Genomic DNA, 23,061 nt, shown 5'->3' with positions numbered 1-23,061 from the left:
ACCTGTTTTGTTCACATTCACATTGTAGAATGCACATTGCATCACTTGTGGCTTTTATATTTTTGGTGAAAAACAAACTCCATAACAATGAAGTTACATCATTTGCTTTCGTGACATATCAAAGGCTCTTTGTCCATTAAAGACTTTGCATTTTGTAGTTATGTGTCTATATTCATCTAGTCAAGTCAAGTCAAGTCATATTTATTTGTATAGCTCTTACTCACAAGGATTGTTAATAAGATTTTCGAGAAGGGTTGTTCAAACCTCACATTGTGTTTGCTGTTAAAAACGTCATATTGGAATATAATATTGTGAATGTGCTTAATTGCTGTTGAGATTGTCATGATTGTTTTCTGTTATTAGTGTCAATAAATTTGTTCAAACCAAAAAAAAGGAGTTTCAAAGAGCTGCACAGACCACAGATTATTGCAAACCACAGACTATTATTACACCATCCCCTGATCTAAAACCTACATGAGGGCAAGGAAAAACTCAAAAACCTCAACATGAGGAAAATGAAGAAACCTTGAGAAGGGACCGCACATGAGGTAATCCCCCTTTCAGGATGACCAGGCTACAATAACATGTTGCAATAACAAAAAGTGCACAGATATTGTCAACGTGAAATATAGGTCATTCATAATCTATAAAATAAAAGTGTATTTTATTATTGATGTATTTATGTGGATTGTTTACGAAAAATATTACTTAAAATGAGCATAATTATCCAGAAAAATTACCTATCAAATAGTTTTGCTCAGTGAAAAAAAAAAACTGTTACTTCTCGTCGAATTATGTTTTTATTTTATTTTTATTTGAGAAAATATGACCTAGAACCAATGTTACAAAAATGTATGATGTATAAGACTTTGATTTAAATATGAACATATAACTAAGAAATAAGAAATTTATGCACTGGGTTATCCTTTTTATCGTTTTAAGATCAAAATTCTATGTTAAAAAAATCTGATTTGAAACCTTCATGGGTGGGTGGGTATTTGGATCCTTTAGCCACTAGGGTTGAAGGGGCACCATTTCCTGTGGTGTGTCTTGGGCAAGTACAGCCTGGCGACGACCATCCCATACAACTCACTCGCTCATTCACACCTAGGTACAATTTGAACCAGCCAATTAACCTGGCAAATATGTTTTTTAAATGTAGGAGGAAATCCACGATGGCTGAGGGAGAACATGCAAATTCCGCATGGGTAGCTTGCGCCTATCTGGAATTGAACCTTGGACCTGCACACCATGGGGTTGCGCGCTACGCATCCAGGTGCCGTGCCACCACATTTGAAACTTGAATTGAGATAGTATAATCTTTATAACCATACCATATTAGTGGAAAAAAATAAAATTGGAAGGTAATGTATCTCTGATTTTAAATCTAATTGGTGCTTTCTTATAACCAAGGATTTAAAACTCAGTTTGCTTTGGGGAGCAGATACAGACTTTATGTTCTCAGGTGGTTTGGATTGGTAAAAGCATGTCAGTGCTTTGTTTTTCAGTATTTTGCTTTCTCTTTCATAATACATTTGTAGGATAACAAATATTATTACCATGGCTTGATGAAGCAATAAATAGTTCACAAAACATTTCTTGGGACTTAACCGTGGCTTATCTGTCAACATCAACAGTTCTTGCTGTAACAATAATTTTGCTAAGCTAGAGCTTTAATTTCTCAAATATGTATGTTTTTTTCAGCTAGCGTCATCTGCCTTGCTTCAGCTAGGACAAAACGTGGTATTTGCACAAAGCATTTATTCACAAACAATGTTAAAAAACATTTTCATTTTTGACATAGAATGTGTTGAATATTTGCAGCTTTACATCTGAACCAACTCACCGCAAACATAAGCAAACTCAAGTAGGAGCTAATAAAAAATATGCTTGCCTGAATTTTCCTATTGCTTTGAAATAAATTAAAAAAAGAATACAAAATAAGATTTTTAGCAGTGAACTAATATCAGATCAAACTACTAGGCTGGCCCTACTGAAGTTTAGTAAATGTTTCTTATGTTGCAGTGTGTATGAACAAGTAAATTCTGCTATAATGATTGTTTATTTATTTTTACAATTACAAAATGATAAAATAATAGGTTTTCTTGATACATTTAGTAATCTCACTTATTTACAGCCCTTAAAGTCATTTTGGTTTGTTGAAATAAATTTGATGAATTAGGCAGTGGAAACAGATGAGAAACACTTGTTGACTTAAGGGGTCAAGAAAAACTACACAAACTAAATATATTTAAGATTTTTATTCATGGAAAGAAAGAAAGAATAGTACACATGGGCATCAGTCTCGCATGGAGAACTTGCTCCAAAACACACCTGAAGGATTTTGAGAGGACATTTTGCAAATCAATGAACATAATGTTACACCGTGACATTTAGACTCAATTAGGTGTTACCGTGAATGAGAAATGTTTTCAGCTGAGGGTAATGATGTTTGACTTGTACAGTTCTCTGTATGTGTTCCGGAGTAGAACATATGGGAAACAGCTTTCCAGCATGTCTTGGCTCAGGAATGAAGACTCCTCCACAATCTAAATAGTACAGTCCGGGAATCACAAGTTAGGAAGTCCTTCAGGATTAGCTTCATTTCCAAACGCTTCTATTGTTTGGTTCACATTCTTTTTGATATTTTTCATGTGTTTAAAAAAGATTTACAGTTAATAATTGTGGTCAAATTCTATTATTTTTGTGGGGCCAGAATTCAAAGAAATTTATAATTCCACATATTTTACAAAAACTAATATTTACATTTTTGTCTTACAAACACATTGATTTTTTGTCTTTTTTCTATTTCGTTCAAAATAAACTTAAGGTATGTATCTTAAATATAGATAGATGTTTTATTATTATTATGACATATCACTACAGATATAACTTGTGTATATACGTGTTATTTTTGATTAACAGCCATTCGCACAGGATAAAACCCGGAAAAAAAGTAAACAAATCTAACCAAAAAAAGCAACAAGACAGCACCTCACCCACAACTATAGGTGGGAATTATTATTCTTTTTGGACTTTGTTTTGATCAATGTGTTGTGAGCTTTTTGATATACGTATACAGTATTTCTTGAATGTTTTCCACTAATAATTCAATGCAATCCATTTTAATTTCATTACGAATAGAACACTTTTTCATAGGGCAGAATTTCAGCTGCACTTTTAGTTTGCAAGCATTCAAATATCTCTGCGCTTTGAAATGAACCCTAATCAGGAACTACGTTCATTTATCTGTAGGATTAAGAGTTGTGAAACGGGACAGGAAAACATTGAGTGCAATCGGTGTACGTTTACCATGTGAAGGAGCAGGTAGACGGATTCTCGGTTTTTGCTCTCCACGTTTTGTCCTAGCTGAAGCAAAGCAGATGATGCTAGCTGAAAAAAACATACACATTTGAGAAATTAAAGCTCGAGTTTTGCAAAATCGTTGTTACAGCAACTGTTGATGTTGACAGATAAGCCACGGCTATTAAATTAGTCCCCAGAAATGTTTTGTGAACAATTTATTGCTTCATCAAAATGCAGTTCCTCCTCCCTTATCATCATTCCAATCACTATTTCGCAATTTTTTTTACCCAGGATTTTTTCTAGATAAATATCTGCACTGGTTTTGTAGAGCACTGACCAGGAGAAACTCTTTGAGATGCTGCTCGATGTTCTTTTTCTGCACAGTCAACATGGCAGCGGCCAAGTGGTTGATGGCCAGTGCCAAACAGTGACTGTTGTTGTTGTGGCCTGATGGAATTAAAAACAGTGTGAGTAAAAATACACAAATGAGTGTGTGGTGGTGTACAATTAATTCCAAAACCAGCAGAATAGATTTCTTTGTTTGTTGGTTGTCATATTCCAAACAACACAGTACAGCAGTGACGTCCAGAAGGTTAGGCAGGTAAGCTACAGCGGTCATATGATGATTCATATATTTTTGCTTATTTCTAAACCAATATTTTTTTAAGGAAAAACCTTTGTTGTTTTTAGCACTAGCAGGCGCTAAATATGGCCTGGAGAAGGATGAGTGCCACCAGACTGTACTTGCCCAAGACACACCATACCAAATGGTGCCCCTATGACCCTCGTGGTTAAGGGATCCAACCAACAGACCAACTAACCAGCCAACCAACCAGCCAAACAACCAGTCAGCCAGCCAACCAACCAACCATAAATGATATACACTGTCCCTTCAATCCGCACTTACATAAGGAAATGTGTATTTATTCCAGATAAATATTTCTCCCCTAATTGTGGACTAAAAAATGCATGAGCAGACCCCAGCCGGAACACAACAATACAGTGGTGCCTCGACTTAGAAATATTTCTACATACGAAAGTTTCAGGTTACGAAGTACCTGAATGAAAAAACATTGTCTCTAGTTACAAAGGCGTTTTAGAATACAAAGTCAAATATACAGTACAGTACTCGCATCTATTACCCACTCCCAGAGTTTCCTGAACGTGAACAAACAGGCTATGGTTTTAAATCTGCTCCCTGTAAGCTCTTCGTGTCACCGTCACAGTTCAAAGTTCAGAGACGAAGAAAAGGAGGGGTTCTGGCAATATACCGGGGAGATGGATGGAGACAACATTAAATCAACCCAAATTAAAGAGATTTTAGCAACATTCCATTATGTGTTGGAATTCGTGGAAATAAATTACCCAGAAGGCAGCATGGTAGGGCAATGGTTATTGCGTGTGCGGCACAGTTCTGAGGTCATAAGATCGAACCTCATGTGTGGCGTTTGCATGTTCTCCCCGTGCTTTTGTGGGTTTCCTCTGGGAACTCCGGTTTTCTCCCACATTCCAAAAATATGCATGTCAGGTTAATTGGCCGGTCCAAATTGCTCCTAGGAATGATTGAGCGGATGAGTTGTCTGTCTCTGTGTGCCCTGCGACTGGCTGGCAACCAGTTCAGGGTGTCCCGCTTATCCTCAGTAGGGTTGTGGCGTGCTGGAGCCCAACCCAGTTATCTTCAGGCAGTGGGCAGGGGATACCCTGAACTGGTTGCCAGCCTACTTTTCGTTACTAATTAGCGCAAAAGGCACCCAGTTATATATGTATCTATAAAAAAAATAACAACTTATATTGTTATTACTATGTACTTACTATGCTATTACCAGGTTAATCTTTGGAAGTACAATTGAATAGGCTTAGTCAACTACTAAAAAAAAGCAATGACCCAACACTGGTGAGCTATTTTCAGGACAGGTCCGTTGGTACCTCAGATGACCCTATGAGGCACCCTGGTGTCCGCGGCCACCATGTTAGAGAGGCCTTATCTAGCAATTGGAACTGTACTGGGCCCACTAAATTTCTCACAGTAATCCAAAAGAGGAACACATGGATTTTGGTCTGGGGCCAGTTGTGTAGTTTGAGGACCCAGCATAAAACAGTTTTTATATTGCTTATTTTGCTCTGCCAATCAAATGATAAATAAGACGTAGATTCATTCATTTGTAAATTTGACTGTGCCTCACCAGACATGAACCCCACAAGCACCTTACTGTAATACAGTAAGAGTAAAAAGAAAATAAAACTGCATTTTTTCTGCTCAGCCCATCAATGATCCACTAAGTTGAAGAGGAAGCGCAATGGAAAATTTCCTGCCAACTCCATCCCCAATGGAAAGTGGGGCCAAATTAAATAACTCAAGCGCCACAAATAGTTTGGGGTCAGCACACGGCAAGAGCAGCGACTATCGACGCACGTCAGTAAACAAAACGTCTCAACACAAAACACATGTTTCTCATTTAGCGCAGACATACTTGGGAGTGGAAAATATGATACGTGTGTTGCTCTCAGGGTGGGGTGCCTTGTTTACGCGCACACTCCAGGAAAAAGTAATAGGCACAAACACGCGGGTTCATTTAACGCCGTCTTCGTGTCTGTGAGCCATCACAGCGAGTATCAAAATTGCTTTCTGACCAGTGTTGGGACTAATGTATTCCAGAGGAATTCGTACATGGAATGCAATTACTGTTCTCAGTAACGAGTGTTGCAACGCGTTATTAGTCACATTTTGTAACTCTGCTATCGTTCACATTGTCACATACAACTCTCAATCTGCCAGCAACATCATCTGAAGGTTGGCATGTTTACGAGTACAACTGAATACAGTCATGGCGGCCCTGTCTCCAGCAGCATGAGGGCACAGCATTTGTACTCATGGAGATAATCTCTCTACCGTGTATACTCACATCCAAGCCAAATTTACAACTATAAAATAAAATACCGATACCAGAGGGTCAGCTTTTTTGGTCATGTGTCACCAGCAGGGTTGGTAAGGGTTACTTTAACTTGATTACTTTCAATTACTTTTGGATTACTGCAATACCAAATATGCTAATAAAAGACAAAAGAAACTAAATATGAATAAAATTACAAAATTTTGTGCAGACTTGGGGAGTAACGGAATACATGGAATGGCAAAAATGACGTTGGCAAGCTGTTTGGATTTATTTTCATTTTGTCTCTGTCGCATTTTATGTTAGTTGTGCCGGAGATCAAAGAGATAAAAGCCAGGAGAGAAAGCTTACCACGTGTTGAGTCATAATTTTATTCATATTTAGTTTCTTTTGTCTTTTATTGGCATATTTGGTATTTGAATAATCCAAAAGTAATTGAAAGTAATCAAGTTAAAGTAACCCTACCCAACCCTGGTCACTAGTAGCGAATGGTAGGCTGTGCATTGGGAGGGGGGCGTGACTAATAAAGGAGAGTGTCTCAGACAGTACCCAGAAATGGAGAACGTGATCTTTGGGTTGTTTAAAGCCCAGATACAATATGGATATGGGGTGTTTCTGGCAAGTGTTCCATTGCAAGCTCTCAAGAACAGGTCAATATTATGTGGCTATTTTAACACAGTTATAGGGGGTAATTTGTAACTAGATTGTTACTTTTGGTGTCAGTAACCTAGGAGGTAACTGGATTACTTTTTAAATGAAGTAACTGTAAATAATTCATGTTTTTCAGTAACGCGCCCAACACCTGAACCAACAAAAGCAAACTGTGGGAACCTCTTGATTGTATCTCCACATGAAAAATGATGAAAGTCGAGTTGAGGGCTGTGCAAGCATTCAATCTTATCAAGGCGCCCGGATTGAATGTAACGAACCTCCATGATCTCGGCTGTAGCAAGAGTTGGGGTCCAGGGCCAAGCTGGGCAAGGACACGGCGATGAAGACAAGCAGCAAACATGACAGCTTGTACTCCTCGTCCATGGATGTGTTATCTAGATGAATATTGGTTTTGTTTGTTCAATGCGTTTGTTGCTGTCACGTCTTTGTGGTCACCTGTCTGCATGTTTCTGATGGAGGAGACAAGGGCCGGGTCCACGTCGCAACTCATCCCCGCAGCGGAGGCCAACTCGAAGACGTTCAGTGTCACCTGGAAACATGTCAGTTAAATATGCAAAGTCTCTATCACCTGGAAAAACTTTAAACTGTAAGGCAGGAAGTGTTGGGACTATTGCCTTTTTTCATTACATATTGAATACAGATCATGAATTTCAGTGTCCTCTAGTTCTTGACGACTTCTACATTACTCATATAAAACTCTTCATTGTAGATGGTAGAAGAAATGAATTGAGTACATTTAGTTATAGCGTTATTAATGCGCCAACGAATTATTGATAATTGACTGGTGATTATAATCGACAGGTTATGACCTTCCGAAAATTGGGTGAAAAACTATTTTTTTCCCTTAATACATTATTTTAAAAAATAGATAAAGTTAGTGGCGTAAATGTATCTTGAATTCGCGTTTTAAACGATGTGATACTTACATCACTATTTTTTCCCCCATAAATTCTTACTGACACACATTTGGAGATGGCTATTAAATTAAAGGCACAATAACTATTCTTCATTCATTTTCCTTACTTGGTCTCATAAGGGTAATGGGATATTCTTTTTTTCTACTTTTTCTACTTGATTGTACACATTTTTAAATACTGAGCAGAGTATTGTATTTTATATTATTTATTATTGGCCACCTAAAAAAATTCCTATCTGTTTGGCCCTATATTTTTAAATACATATGATAACAATTATTGATAAGGGAGAACAATATTCAATAATTTGCACACATTCCCCACGTTTGTCTAGCACTACTTTTTGTTACTAATGAGCGCAAAAGGCACCCCGTTTAATATGGCTCTATAAAAATAACAACTCACCATGTTATTACTACGCTGTTACTATGTTATAACCAGGTCAATTATTGGAAGTAGGGTTGAATAGGCTTAGTCAACTATTAAAAAAAAAATACTAGAAAATATCAATGACCCAACACTAGTGAACTATTCACAGAACAAGTTTGTTGGCACCTCAGCTGACCGGCGGCACCATGTTGGATCTAGCGATTGGAACTGTACTGGGCCCACTAAATTTCTCACAGTAAGCCAAAAGAGGAACAAATACATTTGGTATATGCTGCAGTTCGGGGGCCAGTTTTGGCCCACAGGATTATAGTTTGAGGACCCAGCATTAATATCAAAGTTTAAAGGGACATTGTTTATTATTTAGCACCTCCGAGTGACCAATATTTATTTAGAAAATAAACAAAAATAGACAAACTTTGATTTAAAGGTGAATTTTTAATATACTTTGATATATTTGCATTTATTTTACACAACATGAGACTCACCTAGAAGGAGCCGACTAATTGATTTTCACATTAATTCCAAATGTTTTTTTTTGGTTTTGATTTTGTTTTGTGTAGCACATAAAAAATTGAGAACAGTGAAATGTTTTCTTGTGGAAAACCTAAATTGGCCCACCCTCAGTCAGATGCTAGCGCCAGCGGCCCCAAGAAAATTGAGTTTGAGACCCCTGATACGAGCTAACTGAAGGGAGAACGTCGATGCTGGCCTACTTTCACTAACATGCCGTTTGCACTGACGTGGTCCCCCTGACGATGGGAGGAGGGTGAGGTGACACGATGGGTTGGGGGCTGCTGACGTCTTTGGGGTTATCCTGGTCTGAGCTGTGGCACGGCTGTCATGCCTCACTCAGGGGCCAGACGCAATCAAAAAAAAAGGGGGGGGGTTTGCATCGGCCTTGCCGTGTCATGTTCCCATCAGAGTGCTCCAACTGGAGATAAAGAATTTAATTTGGCCGGTAGTGACGGCCACACATTTGTTGGTCCACCACAAACCATCCTCTCATCTTAACAAATACACCAGTTGCTGTATGCTCCTTTTTGTACCTATTAGCAAAATCTCCTGCAGCCTCACAAGCAAGTAAACAGGGATAAATACACACCAGTATGTTCCACTTGCAACTGTTTCCACTGCGTAAATTATGTGAGAATGAGAGTTATTACCTTGATGTCTGTCTCAGGAGAGACACAGTCTTTAAGGCATTCAATGGGTCCCATCAGAAAAGGGCAATGTTTCTCCATAACCTGCGAAATGAAACATTCACAACCAAAAGTATGCAAAATCAATAATTTACCCCAACAAAAATCATACAATCGTTAGTAGAGAATTTCACAACCTTTTTTGAGCCGAGGCACACTGTGTCATGTCCTGCACGGTTGTCATGGTGCCCAGCTGGCCCCCTGCTTTGTTTTGTTTTTGGTCCGTTTGTGTGTTGGACAACTTTTCTTTATCAATTAAAGTGACAGATCGTCTACGCAAATGAGTTCCAACTTCCTGATTCCCGACCCGTTTCAAGACAGTCCCGTTCCGTTTCGTGACACACTGCTTTGATTGATTGAGGTGGACTGTCCGTGGAGTATTTAAAAATCAATTTCCAGAACTCATTTCTTTTGTTTTTAAAGATTAAGTGATCATGTTCTTAGACTGTATAAAGTTATTCTTATTATTTGAGGTCACTGTGTCCCAGCAGGTTATTGATTTTGGTGAAAAATGTTGCCGTATTTTTTCGTTTTAAGATATTTTAAACCTTTTTGTCAATGGTTATGGTTGTTTTAAACTGTTTTCTTTCTAGAAAAATGACAAAACTATAACTGTAAAATTTTAAAAAGTATCTACGTGAAACAAAAAAATATTTTACTAATGTTTTAATGAATAGGAAAATGAATAAAATTAGCACAATTATGTGCAAGATTTTTTACCTTTAATAGATATATTTTCTTATTTTTACCTCTGATAAAAATGAAAGTGTCTTATGGTTTCTCTTTGATGTAACTAGCTAGCACGCAGGCAACAATTGGCTAGCGTAGCGTCTTCTAATATGTCCAGCAGGGGAAAATATTTGTACAGTAGTAGCGTTTGTAGTCATATCAAATAATCGATATTTTGAAACCACTTCTAGACATAAAATAAGCAATTATCAATAGATAAATAACTGACATAATATAAAAGTATTTACTTTTTTGAGGAACTTCCATTAATTCATTTATTGATAAGTACCATTGGAATTGAATGTGGGGTAATTTTAAGGTGGATTTACCACCTTCTAGCAGACAAAGTGTATTACCTTATATGTACCATAATAGTTATCTAAATATTCAAGAACAGTACTTCAAGTGTGGGGTGCGTCGTTTGAGAAAAAAATAAAAATGTTCTTTATTAAGTATGTGTTCAAATTGCCCAACTGAGTTCAAACAGCCTTTATATATAGTATTTTCTCTATGCCAATCAGCTTTTATCTTATTTTTATTATCGGGGTTTTGCCCACAGAGCGCATTGCGCTGAAGAGAAGTGGTTGGGTGGGATACAGAGTGATATCACACGTGTGGTCGTGTTTTCTTTAATTGTCGGATGAAAATGGTGAAAGTAAGAAAAGTACTGTTTGAAATATAGTCCAAATGCCAACCCTAACCCCCAAAAAAGATAAAAAAGGAAGAGTTTATTCGAGCTAGAGGTAAGCTTTTGGGCTCGGGCCTAAACCCTGCCTTTCAGCCAAAGTACGCATGGCGCCAAAGTGCAACTTCGGGTTTACTTCTGGCCCGGTCCCTCAAATCAAGTTCCTCCCTCGGGTTCGGGCTGTTTCGGGCTTTTATACACGCGAGCCGGGTCGGGCTGTAAATGAAATGAAATGATCATCATTTATATAGCGCTTTTCAGGTCAAGACTTCCCAAAGCGCTTTACAGTGTGCTTCACATTTCCCAATAGCGGCCGTGCAGCCATGTAAGGCGGTAACCTGCTTATTGGGGGCATTAGGGGTTCAGTGTCTTACCCAAGGACACTTTGACATATAACACGGAGGAGCTGGGATTCGAACTGCCATCTCTTGATCCCAAGACAAGCGCTCTACCTCCTGAGCCACTGCCGCCCCCCCTGTATTTTTTTACCTCTAATTTGAGCGCGTGTGAGAAGTTCACATACTTGAACAGCGCAACAAAAGGAGCTGCAATGATGATTTCAGCCAGAAGATAGTATCAGAAAGTAGAATATTGCATACATATGCTACCTTTCACCTCTAAAAAAATAAACTTGGAAAAAAAATTACGGTGAATTAACATTTACACAAGTGACCATTATTTAATGGGTAACATACATATATAATAATAGAAAAACTACTTTTCTCACAATATCAATTTTATTTGTAATAACTGAAATTACTTTTTAATATTGCATGTTAAGCGTCACCTCTTGGAGGCTTTCCTGTGCCATTGATCTGAAGGACAGGATCACTCCAATGATAGTCATCCTCTTCAGCAGGTTTTCTCCTCCTGGTGGCATCGGAACACACATTGGTCACATTTCTTTTGTAAAGACTAGACTGAATGTAATAAGATACTGTATGAATGAATGAATGAATGAATGAATGAATGAATGAATGAATGAATGAATGAATGGATGGATGGATGGATGGATGGATGAATTAATGAACGAACGAATGAATAAATGGGACCTTTGCAAAAATTATTGTTGCTTGCTTGAGGCCACAGGGAAGGTGTATGTTTTTCAAGTGCATATGGTTGCTTTGCTTCTTTTCTTTTAATCCAAGTAAAAGAAAAAACGTGCTGAAAAGATAATGGTGTGGAACAGTGACATGCAGTCAACGTAGGAGGTGAGGCACAGCCTCACTTGTCATCGCATACATATTTAAAATAGAAAATATATGAGATGGTTATATCTGTTCAGCGATGAAGTTCTTTCTCATTTGACTTCACCATTTTTGGATTTTCTTTTTCAAAATGGCTGAATTTTCACATTACATTATAAATATTATTAATACAATCAGTATGTAAAGTATTACTTTGCTGAGTGTCTGATAGTTTGTATAGTGCTTTCTCTGCCAATTGAATAGTGAATAAGATGTAATTTCATTTATTTTTAAATCCCACCAGACACATCACTTGGGTGAAACAATCAAGAGACAGCAACTTTTAAAAAATACTTCTGTCCTGTTAAATTCCTTACCAGTTAGCCTTTTCTTAAGATCAGCCATCTCCTCTGCCTTATCAAAGTTGTTCCTCATTTGCACCAGGACATCCATGTTCTCCACCACCAGTTTCTAATGACATTAACAACAGCATATATCTCTATTGTCCTTAAGGGCCCGGTCACACAGCCGTTTGCGTCTGTATCGCGGGTAACATTTAGCGTTTTTTTTTTGCCCGTGGTTGCCCGCGATGGAAAATGCGCAAAATTGGCCAACCCGCTGTTCATCGGTGGTATGCCCGCAAAACAGACGCCGGCGACTGTTCCGCTTCCTCATCGCGTCATTTCCGCGTCATTTTCTCGTGTGGACCACGGGTATAAAAGCTGCCGAGCCGGCGTTATGCCGAGAAATGCATCCTTGCCGAGATTTGCATCCCCTCGCTACTACAACCACTTTTACCTCGTTTTATCTAACTTTTATATCACTTTTAGGGAATTTAATGGCGAACATATAACCAAAACCACTTCGTCTTGCATTTGTTGGGAATGTAATACAACTTAAACCGTTCCGTCTTTGTATTTGTTGTGAATGTAATCGAACGGTAATGCACGCCGTATACAAATCACTTTTGAGCAGGTAACATGTTTATTTTGCCTTTTTCTATTCAAATCGCTCGTATTGAAACTGTTATGCACTCTACCATAAAGCTTATTTCTGCATAATAAGCTTTACGGTAGAGTGCATAACAGTTCTCAAAAGTGATTTATATACGGTGTGCATTACCGTTCGATTACGTTCACAACAAAAACAAAGACGGAATGGTTTAAGTTGTATTACATTCCCAACAAATGCAAGACGAAGTGGATTTGGTTATATGTTCGCCATTACATTCCCTAAAAGTGATATAAAAGTGAGATAAAACGAGGTAAAAGTGGTTGTAGGAGCGAGGGGATGCAAATCTCGGCAGGGATGCATTTCTCGGCATAACACCGGGCTGTAGAAATCATAACCGCTCAAGATACAGTCCCGTGAAGATCAAGATTTCAAGCTATGGCACCGAAGAAGCCAATATATTATTATTGTAATAGTTTTTCATTTTGATTTTATGATCTTGTTTTGAAATGAAAATAAATGTCAAGAAATAAAAATGGATTAAGACGAGGTCACTACGGTGACGGGGATCCATGTCCACCCCTTGACGTCTAGAGCACAACTGACGTGTGCTCGGCAAATCGCGCTGTATATACGCGGAGAAAGGCGTTTGACCGTCACACGCGTAACACGCTAATTTCACGTAATAACACCGCGATACAGGCGCAGAACATGTTATGACTGTGCTCCACCCACGATTACCCGCTGAAATTTCGCGTCCTACCCACGTGTAACCACGCCCTGTCCGCGGCTGTAGCACGTCGTTCCGCGTCATTTCCGCGTCATTACCTCGTGTGCCGCCCGCGGTTAACACGTGGTCTAAAGTTTTGAGCAGCGCAAAACTTTTTCGCGCGGCCAACCGCGTGTGAATTTCCGATCGCGAGTAAAGCACTGCTGTATCTCGTCTATATCGCAATCTCAAAGCGTCCAACAGCGCCTGCTTCACGAGCAGAAATTTCTGGCCGTGATTCAGCCTCGATACGCCCGTGAAAGGCTGTGTGACCGGGCCCTAAAGTTTTGAGCAGCGCAAAACTTTTTCGCGCTGCCAACCACGTGTGAATTTCCGACCGCGAATAAAGCACTGCTGTATCTCGTCTGTATGGCGATTTCAAAGCTTTCAATAGCGTCCGCTTCACAGGCAGAAATTTCTGGCCGTGATTCAGCCTCGATACAGACGCAAACGGCTGTGTGACCGGGCCCTAATACCAAAACTTTAAGAAGAATACATGGAATCAACCTACTACCTCTACTATTAATACTACTTTAACTTCTAATAATACACTTGAATTTACCAAAATTGAATGGACTCATTAATTTTCAGAACCCCTCTATCCTCACTATGACTGCATAGGTGCTGCAGCAATTCCCAGCTCAGCCTCAGGGCAGTGTGCAAGGGAACACCCTGCACTGGTGGCCAGGCAATCGCAGGACATTAAATAAATTGCATTATTGAAAACAACAATGCACTGTTGAGATGATTAGTTTGGGATGAGTATTGATATCAGTGATAATACCGCCACTAAGATTTACAGTATCAGCTCCCTAAATGGTGGCCAGTACAGTTTCATTTGAGAAATAGAAACTCTACTAAGATGAAAAAATAGCCATTATTTTTAACAACATTTGAAAGTACAGTGCGGAATATTTGACCACTGGACGTTGCATTGTTTCGTACAACGGTAAACAGGAGCTAAAAAGCGCAAGGAAGAATCTGAACAACAGTGACTTAAAGTGACCAAACCACAACATTTTTCTTCTCATTTTTAGCCCAGGTCTTTGGGAGATTGTTAGTTTTCTTAACCTACAAGTATTTAAAAAATGCAGATTAATATAATAGTTTTTGTATTTCTAGCTCATTATTCAAATCAATATTGACATTTTTATGATTTAAGTTTTTATTTTACCACTAAGAGATGCTAAATCCTACACACCATACTTTTAAGGTAAAATTGATTGGAATTAGTTATTTATGTCAACTTAATTGATATTGCTTTTATTTTGGTTGATTCAATGCAAAAGTAGTATTTAATAAAAACAACAAGGACTATCTAAGAGAAGAGTTAATTTTTCTATATAAAATTGGATCAAACATCCCAATTACTATTGTTGCCATTATTCTTTTGTTTAATGGATTATATTTAGTGTATTGTAGCATATACATTAGCAGTATATTTGTAATATGGACACCAGCACTATCAATGCATTTTAAGAATATTTTTAATTATTATAATTAAGTTATATGTGACATGCATCTAATCAGTATCAGTAGCTCATGCAAAATCCTGTTTCGTTAACAAATTTAAATACCAGTATATGCCTTTTTGAATCTCTTCTTTTCAACAAAGCAGTCCTAATTGTGCTGTCCTGAAGTAATCATAATCGTTCAACAATGCATTACTGAGAATAATTGTTTTTTTTAAATTAGGTTAAAACCTGTTTTGAAAACAATACTTGCACTGAATTAGTCTTATTTTTTAAATCATCCATTAATTGGTATTGATACCACATAATGAGTTTGTAGGAAACATTAACAAAAAAATAATGGTTTTCAAAATGTAAAATTTGACAATGGACTTACAGTCAGTATGTCAGTATGACCAGTATCGCATACTGGGTATTCAAGTAGTTAAGGCCATTATCACATGCCAACAGTTAAGCTATGGAATTAAGAATAGTATTAATTTTGATACGATGATGCGATTGACTGGCAACCAGTTCAGGGTGTCCCCTGCCCACTGCCTGGAGATGGCTGGGATGGGCTCCAGCCCCCCCGCGACCCTAATAAGGATAAGCGGTACAGCTAATGAGATGAGATGAGATGAGATTACTTTTGATGTCTTCCTACCCCCTTATACATAAAACGAAAAAGGCTAAAAAAAAAAAGAAAAAAAATCAGTCGTGTCATTTTCGCATGAGGTTAACGTCTTGATTTTGGCTGTATAAAGACTCTGCTTGACCACAGTAATAATAGTTACAATTGTCACTTATTTAAATTTGGGTACCTTGAGCTCGCTGACTTGGGACGTGATGTGCCACATGAGGTTCTCACTTAGGAACTTCAGGCCATAAGGTCCCAGCACCTCAGCAAGCGCTCGCAGCTCTGTTTACAATAACATCTTGCATTTGTTTCACGTCACGACCCAACACTGATGTAGATATTTGAAATAAGCACGTGTGCTGTGAGCATCTGTTTTACACTGGAGGTAGCAGTTCATGGACTGAGTGCCAATGAGTCACTTGAGGTAGGCGCATCCTGTCAGAAGTGTAAGCACTGAAATATACACTTTGTGAGGGCGAATGTGTTCTGTGTGTGTGGGGGTTAATAAAGAGGTCGTCCACTCCTGCAGGGCGGCTTAAAATGATTCTGCAATAGTTGAGTGCGTGGTAGCCTGTGTTGGGAATAACGCGTTGCAAAGGAACACGTTCCTGGAACACAATTACTTTTCTCATTTTCGTGTACTGGAACTTGATGAAAATAAAATTCTGCTTTATCCCGCATGATTTATAGTGTCCTCTGATTGCTGCAAACTCCTGCAACACTCACATTATCACATACAAGAGTTCAAATTCATAATTAAATATAATTAATGAAATACGAATAAAAATGAAATGCAGGGCTAACCTGATATGTCCGAGAATTCTTCTGCTCTGAAGCCAGGCTCATTGTCAGATGTTTGGTTGATGAAACACTGCATGGCCGGACAGTGCACCACCAGTGAATTGCTGGCCAGGCGCAGCAGGCTCTCCAGGTACCTGCAGTCCAATAAAAAGTGCAATTATCTTCTTGAGAAAAAAAGGACACATTTTTATAAGTATTTTTGGTGAATTAAATATGTCTATATTCCTATAATATATAATATATCCAATAATATTGTAATTTTATATTGATGCTACGTTTATGTGTGACAGTTGTAGCTGCAAAAGATGTTTTATAGCCACAGAATAGTTATAGAGGGTTGGATTGATTCAGACGTAGCACTACTGAAGACCTAGGTGTGAAATGCACAGCCCACTACCGGAGTATTGTAAGATCAAATAACTGAAATGATAATGATGAATTGCACTGTTATTTAAGTTGCTAAAAATTCTAATAGAGTGATGTATGCCTGTAATGTTTAGAGGTCTTTGACTGAGGCGCCTTGGTGAACACATAGCACTTACCAGTTTGTGTAGAGGTTGGTTAGCGTGGGTGCACCTCGTGAGTCAAACGGTTGTGTCTGCTGCAGCAGGACGTTCTTCAGAAGCCGGGCAACGTCCACGTTGACGTAATTGGGCAAGGTCTGCAGGGTGGCTGCATATGCGGTCACGCCCGCCAGGAGCTCCGTGGGACGGGCAATTTCCTGAATGCTCCGGTTGTAATTGGCCATTCTCACGATTATCCTGGACAAATGTATTCAATCTGCATCAATGAACCCGTGATGAGGTCACACCGAAATTATCACAAAGATCGGCTGCAGTGATATTCTCTTTTCAACCGTTGTACTTTATGATCCCCTATGACTTTTTTCTCCTTGACTGGCCTAAATTGAGTTGTTTTTAGTTTAAGATAAAGGTGCAAATCACAGTGAGCGTTCTATTACTCGCGGATGCTAATTTTAGGGTGACGGAGGGGATAATCATCAGCTCAAAGGAGGGAGATTAAGGAGAGCGTGCATATGAAAAACATTAAATTGTCTCGGTGCCAGGGCCTCAATCTAAACACCATTTAGCACCGAAAAGACACAGAGCAAGGCAGCGTCAGATTGCCTCCAAGTGGCGCAAGCAGAAAGTTAAACAGGATACAGTTAAAATCCCATTCAGAGTCACCAAGTGGCACACCAGCGAACCGTCAGGGCTCACTTGCATATTCCCATTTTCCCACTGGCCTTACTCGGAGAGGCGTGCCTCCAGATGGGAAGAGAGGAACTCTGTGGGAACAACAACGTGCTCACAGACCAGGATGTTGCTACACAGACTGTAGGTGTAGCAGATTTCACTGAGCATCAGGTGCAGCTTATCCATGCTAGAACAGAAAGAGTGAAAAGTGTTTTGGATGTGTTAGAATAGAATTGTCTTTGTGGTCATTCATAACAACGTAGTAGACATTGTTTGCAACAAGATTAGACATGTCACTTCAGGATAAAGAATATAAACACATAATAAAGACCGAAAAGAGAAAAATTAATATCAAAGTTAAGAGGCTAAACTATCTACAAGGTAGTGATGGAGACTGGTCTTTGTTATTTGTGGTGGTGAAAAAATGAAATAAATACAAAATAAATGAAATGAATAATAAAAATAGAACATTTTATCATTTTTTTTACTAATAGTTTTATTTCGATCCAACACAAAGATCATTATTTTTCTATCATGGAAAATGATGAACACAGAACATTAAGTGTACCCAAAGGTATCCAGACCATAAATAGATGGTAAAATTAGTCGATTCATTAATAATAGTAGTTGTTGCTGTAGTTGTCGATTCATTAATTGGTCATATTATCAAATATGACCTAAAACAGCATGCTTTGCCATTGTTGTATTTATTTAACTCGCATTGAAGAAAACAATAGAAAAAAAAATATTTGCTTTCATTTAAAGCAAATTTTTGAAATTGTTGACAGGGGAAACTACCTTCGCTCTTCGTTACAATACTGGTATGAGAGATAACTATTTAAAAAATAACTTGAATAGTCCACTAACTGTGTTTCCTTTCATAAGCCCAAAAAAAAACTATGACACTTTATGTGACACTTATAAAGATGTTAATTTTTAAATCTCACATTAGACCATGAGTGCTTAGGTGTCAAACTCACCAGGCGTATAATTATATCCGGCCTGTGAAATCATTTGATATACATCTACTACAGGTACCATAATCAGGCTGCTTTTGGCCAGTTGGTAAAAAGATGGGGTGTGCATTAACAGTGAGTCTTTAGTGTCAAGAAGTGGAGACGTGACGTCCGAGGATGAGCTTTTATCTATCGCGATGTAACGGCTAAACGGAGAAAAGCAAGGTGACGTTTCTGTTGCTTTGAAAAACACAGATGGTTAACTCTCACAATGACCAAGAGAAAAGTTGATTCTTAACACTGAACTTTTCAAAACCGATGGGAGGCTGAATATTTGTTTACTGACATTGCTGGTAAACCTATGTGCTAATGTGGCCGTAATGAATGAATATAATGTAAAAGGGCACGCGGAGCAGGATATACAGAACGTTCAAGCGTTGAAGAAGAATATGAAGATCCAGCATGTTTTTCACCAAACAAAATTTCAAGATGAAAAGCAGACATTTGGTGTATATTTCCATTTGTTTAGTTTTGACAGGTGATATTTTCATGGAGAGAAAGGTATTTTAGGTTAATTATTGTTTACGTTTGTTTATTCTGGAATAATATTCCTGTTTTATTTTAAATTCCATTTTATGCTTAAAAAAACGTCAAGTTTTATTTAAATCAATAAATGTATATCCTGTCCGGCCCGCAACCAAAGGTGTGGTTTGAGTTTTGGCCCTCTGTGCAATTGAGTTTGACATTCATGCACTAGTGTCTTCACATAGCTTCAGGCTTACATGTAAGTCTACTGCCATTTGAGAACCACTGTTGTAAAGCACATTAGTAAATACATGCTAAAAATAGTGTGAAAATTGATTAAAAAATACTACTATTATATTGTGAGAAACACGCTGTGATATTAGAAATTAAGTAAAAATTGATGAGAAGGTGGGCAGCACGGCGGCACAGTGGTTAGCACGTGTGGGGCACAGTTCTGAGGTCATGAGATCAAAACTTCTGTGTGGAGTTTGCATGTTCTCCCCGTCCTTGCGTGGGTTCCCTCCGGGCATCCAAATTGTCCCTAGGTGTGACTGAGCGAGCAAATTGTCTGTCCCTGTGTGCCCTGTGACTGGCTGGCAACCGGTTCAGGGTGTCCCCTGCCCACTGCCCGAGGATGGCTATGATGTGCTCCAGCGACCCTACTGAGGTAAGCGGATGATTAGAAGGTGATATAATTTTCTAAAAGCTGTTCACTTGACCCCCAAAGTTGAATTTTATTCTACGTACACTATTAATTGAATAGGAAAAAGAGTGTTTTCGATAGCAGTGGTGAAACGTGGAAAAACAATGACTTAGTTGTTATAGTGCGGTCCTTCCTCAGACTTTCGGCTCCTGGTTTTTCCTTCTGGACTTCTCCTTTCTTGGGCAGGGCTTTTTTTTGCTTCCTGTAGCGAGCTGCGCTGATAACTTCAGAATAATGTTTCGGCAGCAACTACAAGAGGTAAAGAAAAAAACACACTAGACAATCATATCATAACTAGTCTGCAATACACTGTATAATACTGGACTAAGACCTTGTCATTGAGGTTGCACTGCTCTGCACATATCTCTAACATAATGGAGCTGGTCTGCCGCGCAATCTGCTCCAGGAACGTGGCACACAATCGTAGACTCTTTTTCTCTACATCTTGCTCCTTGAGAAATCCAGAACACAATTATTTATCTCAAATGCTGGATAGTTTATCCAGTCTGGTTAACGTGAATGAGGTGAACAGTGACCTCCTCAGGGCACAGCTGGTGTCCACACTGGTGGAAAGTAGAGCAGACAGAAGGAAAGGCCATAAGGTAGCGCTTCATAGATATCTCATCGCTGCTCTGGCAAAACATCTTCTCCAACATTCGAGGAAAAAAACTATTCACAAGGTCAATGTAAGTCAGAGTAGAAAAATTGAACTATTGATTGATAAACACAGAAACTGACCATAGAATTGACACGTCTGACGTTTCCTGCAGGAGTTCTTCTGTAGCATCCACCATCTTTGTGTGGAACTGAATCATGTTCATTACTTTAGCCAGGTCGGGGTAGTCCTTGATCGGAAGAGGGGCTTTGTTGACGCTGGTGTAAGCCTACCACAAGAAAAATGCAAGACGGTATTATCTTGTACCGTGCTAACAAAAAAAAGTGTGTTTTAAAATGGAACAACCCATAATGGATAACACTAAAGTGCAGTATGTTTAAGCATACCTGCAATCTCAGCCAGTCTAATCTCAGAGGTCTGAAGTCAAACTCCTCTTTGTTTTCTACTGCAAACACACAAGTAAACGAATATGGAGGTTACTGAGCATGAGATTTTCTTTAATATGCGTGGCGAGCTTTATAGTGTAGTGAGCCCTTTGGGTGTGTTGTTGTTTTACAAAGACATGTTCGAGGACACAATGAGAACGTAAAAGGGGGAAGTGCAGCTGTTGATTGTGTACGAAAGAGCGGGTTTGTTGTCATGCAGAATTTTTGATGGTTCATTCCACACATCACCATCGCTCTTGAACTTGGACCGTATGCGTGCCAATCTCATGCTCTGCACACACAGGATCCCATCTGCGAGCATCGCCATCGACAATTGTCATTTTGCTTATGGGAGCTGGTAGAACATTTTTTAGAACAAATATTGAAATCACAACAGTACTTTCCATGGTATCTTTTGGTGTATAGTGGAACCTCGGTTTTCGAACGCCTCTCAGTTCGAACAAATCGGAGTCCGACCAAAAATTCAGAGAAATTCTTGCTTCGCTGTTCAGTCAAAAAAAATCGGTGTTCGAACGCCGGTAATGCGTGAGTGCGTACGCTAGGGTGCGATGCTGAGCGGCGTACGGGTGTAGATCGCTCTTTTCGTGACCAACTGTTATCGCGTTATTTGTTTTTCTTTCGCTTTTTATATAGGCGTACGAAGTGTTTTAGCCCCTAATTATGCCTCCGAAGAAAGTCAGTGCAAGCAGCAAAGTTGCTACAGGTGAAAAAAGAAAAGTAGCGTGTACAACTATTGCTTTTAAAAAAGAAATAATAGCAAAATATGAAGGAGGTGTGCGAGTGTCTGATCTTGCTAGGGAATACAGCATGGCTAAATCTACGATCAGTACGATACTAAAGAATAAGGAGGCTGTGAAATCTAGTGCTGTGGCTAAGGAAGTGAGTGCTATAAGCAAGCAACGGCTGCAAGTTTTGGAAGAGGTTGAAAAACTTTTGATGATTTTCTTCTCCCCACCGTCCACCTGCGCCTTCTGCTGACCACCACAAAAGTAAACAATCCTATTTATGATTATTTTTTTATCCTTTTTTTTTTTATTTTTACACGTTCATGTTAGCGTAATCTTTCGTACAAAAGATAACGCAAACGTACGATTAGCCTGGGTTAGCTTTACGTTAAACATTCAAGGTAAAAATTCAGGGTGTTGGAACGGATTAAAACGATTTACATTAATTTTAATGGGAAAAATGATTTCGGTGATCGAACAAATCGGTTTTTGAACAGGGTTCTGGAACGGATTAGGGTTCCACTGTATTATTTTTGCATGCAACACTTCTCACATACATTAACCTTTTCTGTATATCTGCAGAGAACTTTAAATAACATTGTAAAATGATGAAAACACGCTATGTATCCAATGTCGTAATCTTAAATGATCACGTGACCCCCCACCCCCGAACATGTAATAAAACAACTTTAAGCATCCCCTGAAATGGCATCAGTGGTACAGGGGTGCAGAGCCGTTTACCAATGCCACTGATTGTCAATCGCATCTTGCTAATCGTGTTTGTCTGCACAGTGCTTCACAGCCAATGTGAAAGACAAAAAAAAAAACAAGTCAAGCAAATTAACTCTGAAGACGCTATCATTACAGATTGATTGTAGATTTTGGAGCAAACGGGTCATCTGTAACTAGTGTTCGAGCTTTCGCAAACGCTGGTATCATTTCTGAGGAGCTGCACCGATTAAAAAGATAATTAAAAATAAATGTTGTTCCCTCTCTATTTTTGTGCTTTTTTACTGCGTGTTTTACCATACCCACTCTTATTAATGATTGCCGATTACAAAAAAAATATTAGTACTTTGTCATTGATAGTTAAATAAACACAACCAAACTCAGTTATGCTATACATTTGTAGTGTTTGTAATTGTGTTTGAGGTTGCAAGTTGGACGTAGTAGCAGCCCCCATAAAAACTGAAAAGGATAAAGTGTAGGGCAGGGATTTCACATAAAGCCTGTACCTTATTATCAGGTGCACCTTAAGTGTATTAAAATGTAGAAGAGTAACACAAAGACTGGGTCATTCAGTACGGTGCAC

The 23,061-nt window shown here is 38.7% G+C and overlaps 1 protein-coding gene and 1 long non-coding RNA gene across 2 annotated transcripts in view; one reads left to right on the top strand and one right to left on the bottom strand.

Annotated features, from left to right (window-relative positions):
• The first annotated feature begins 397 nt into the window (after positions 1 to 397).
• LOC148364619 (uncharacterized) lies at positions 398 to 7,637 on the top strand. The gene is made up of 3 exons (XR_015850772.1): positions 398 to 548; positions 3,598 to 3,773; positions 6,985 to 7,637. It is a non-coding gene; the product is annotated as an uncharacterized LOC148364619 (long non-coding RNA).
• Positions 2,247 to 23,061, bottom strand: part of nckap1l (NCK associated protein 1 like) — a 37,302-nt gene continuing 16,487 nt past the window's right edge. Inside the window, exons 15-32 of the mRNA XM_088338777.1 lie at positions 20,965 to 21,023; positions 20,701 to 20,846; positions 20,499 to 20,631; positions 20,294 to 20,413; positions 20,072 to 20,211; positions 17,834 to 17,965; positions 17,125 to 17,343; positions 16,586 to 16,716; positions 15,966 to 16,063; positions 12,351 to 12,444; positions 11,574 to 11,656; positions 9,337 to 9,417; positions 7,305 to 7,398; positions 7,127 to 7,243; positions 3,644 to 3,753; positions 3,313 to 3,393; positions 2,415 to 2,549; positions 2,247 to 2,334 (exon numbers count right to left, since the gene is read on the bottom strand). Of these exons, the coding sequence (XP_088194903.1) occupies positions 2,433 to 2,549; positions 3,313 to 3,393; positions 3,644 to 3,753; positions 7,127 to 7,243; positions 7,305 to 7,398; positions 9,337 to 9,417; positions 11,574 to 11,656; positions 12,351 to 12,444; positions 15,966 to 16,063; positions 16,586 to 16,716; positions 17,125 to 17,343; positions 17,834 to 17,965; positions 20,072 to 20,211; positions 20,294 to 20,413; positions 20,499 to 20,631; positions 20,701 to 20,846; positions 20,965 to 21,023 (1,955 nt within the window). The 3' untranslated portion in view covers positions 2,247 to 2,334; positions 2,415 to 2,432. The remainder of the gene's footprint in view (positions 2,335 to 2,414; positions 2,550 to 3,312; positions 3,394 to 3,643; positions 3,754 to 7,126; positions 7,244 to 7,304; positions 7,399 to 9,336; positions 9,418 to 11,573; positions 11,657 to 12,350; positions 12,445 to 15,965; positions 16,064 to 16,585; positions 16,717 to 17,124; positions 17,344 to 17,833; positions 17,966 to 20,071; positions 20,212 to 20,293; positions 20,414 to 20,498; positions 20,632 to 20,700; positions 20,847 to 20,964; positions 21,024 to 23,061) is intronic.

The sequence above is a fragment of the Urocampus carinirostris genome, chromosome 6 (genome assembly GCF_059441175.1).
Source record: "Urocampus carinirostris isolate Australia breed hairy pipefish chromosome 6, RoL_Ucar_1.0, whole genome shotgun sequence".
NCBI lineage: Eukaryota > Metazoa > Chordata > Actinopteri > Syngnathiformes > Syngnathidae > Urocampus > Urocampus carinirostris.
This window is presented reverse-complemented; position numbering and strand designations above follow the sequence as displayed.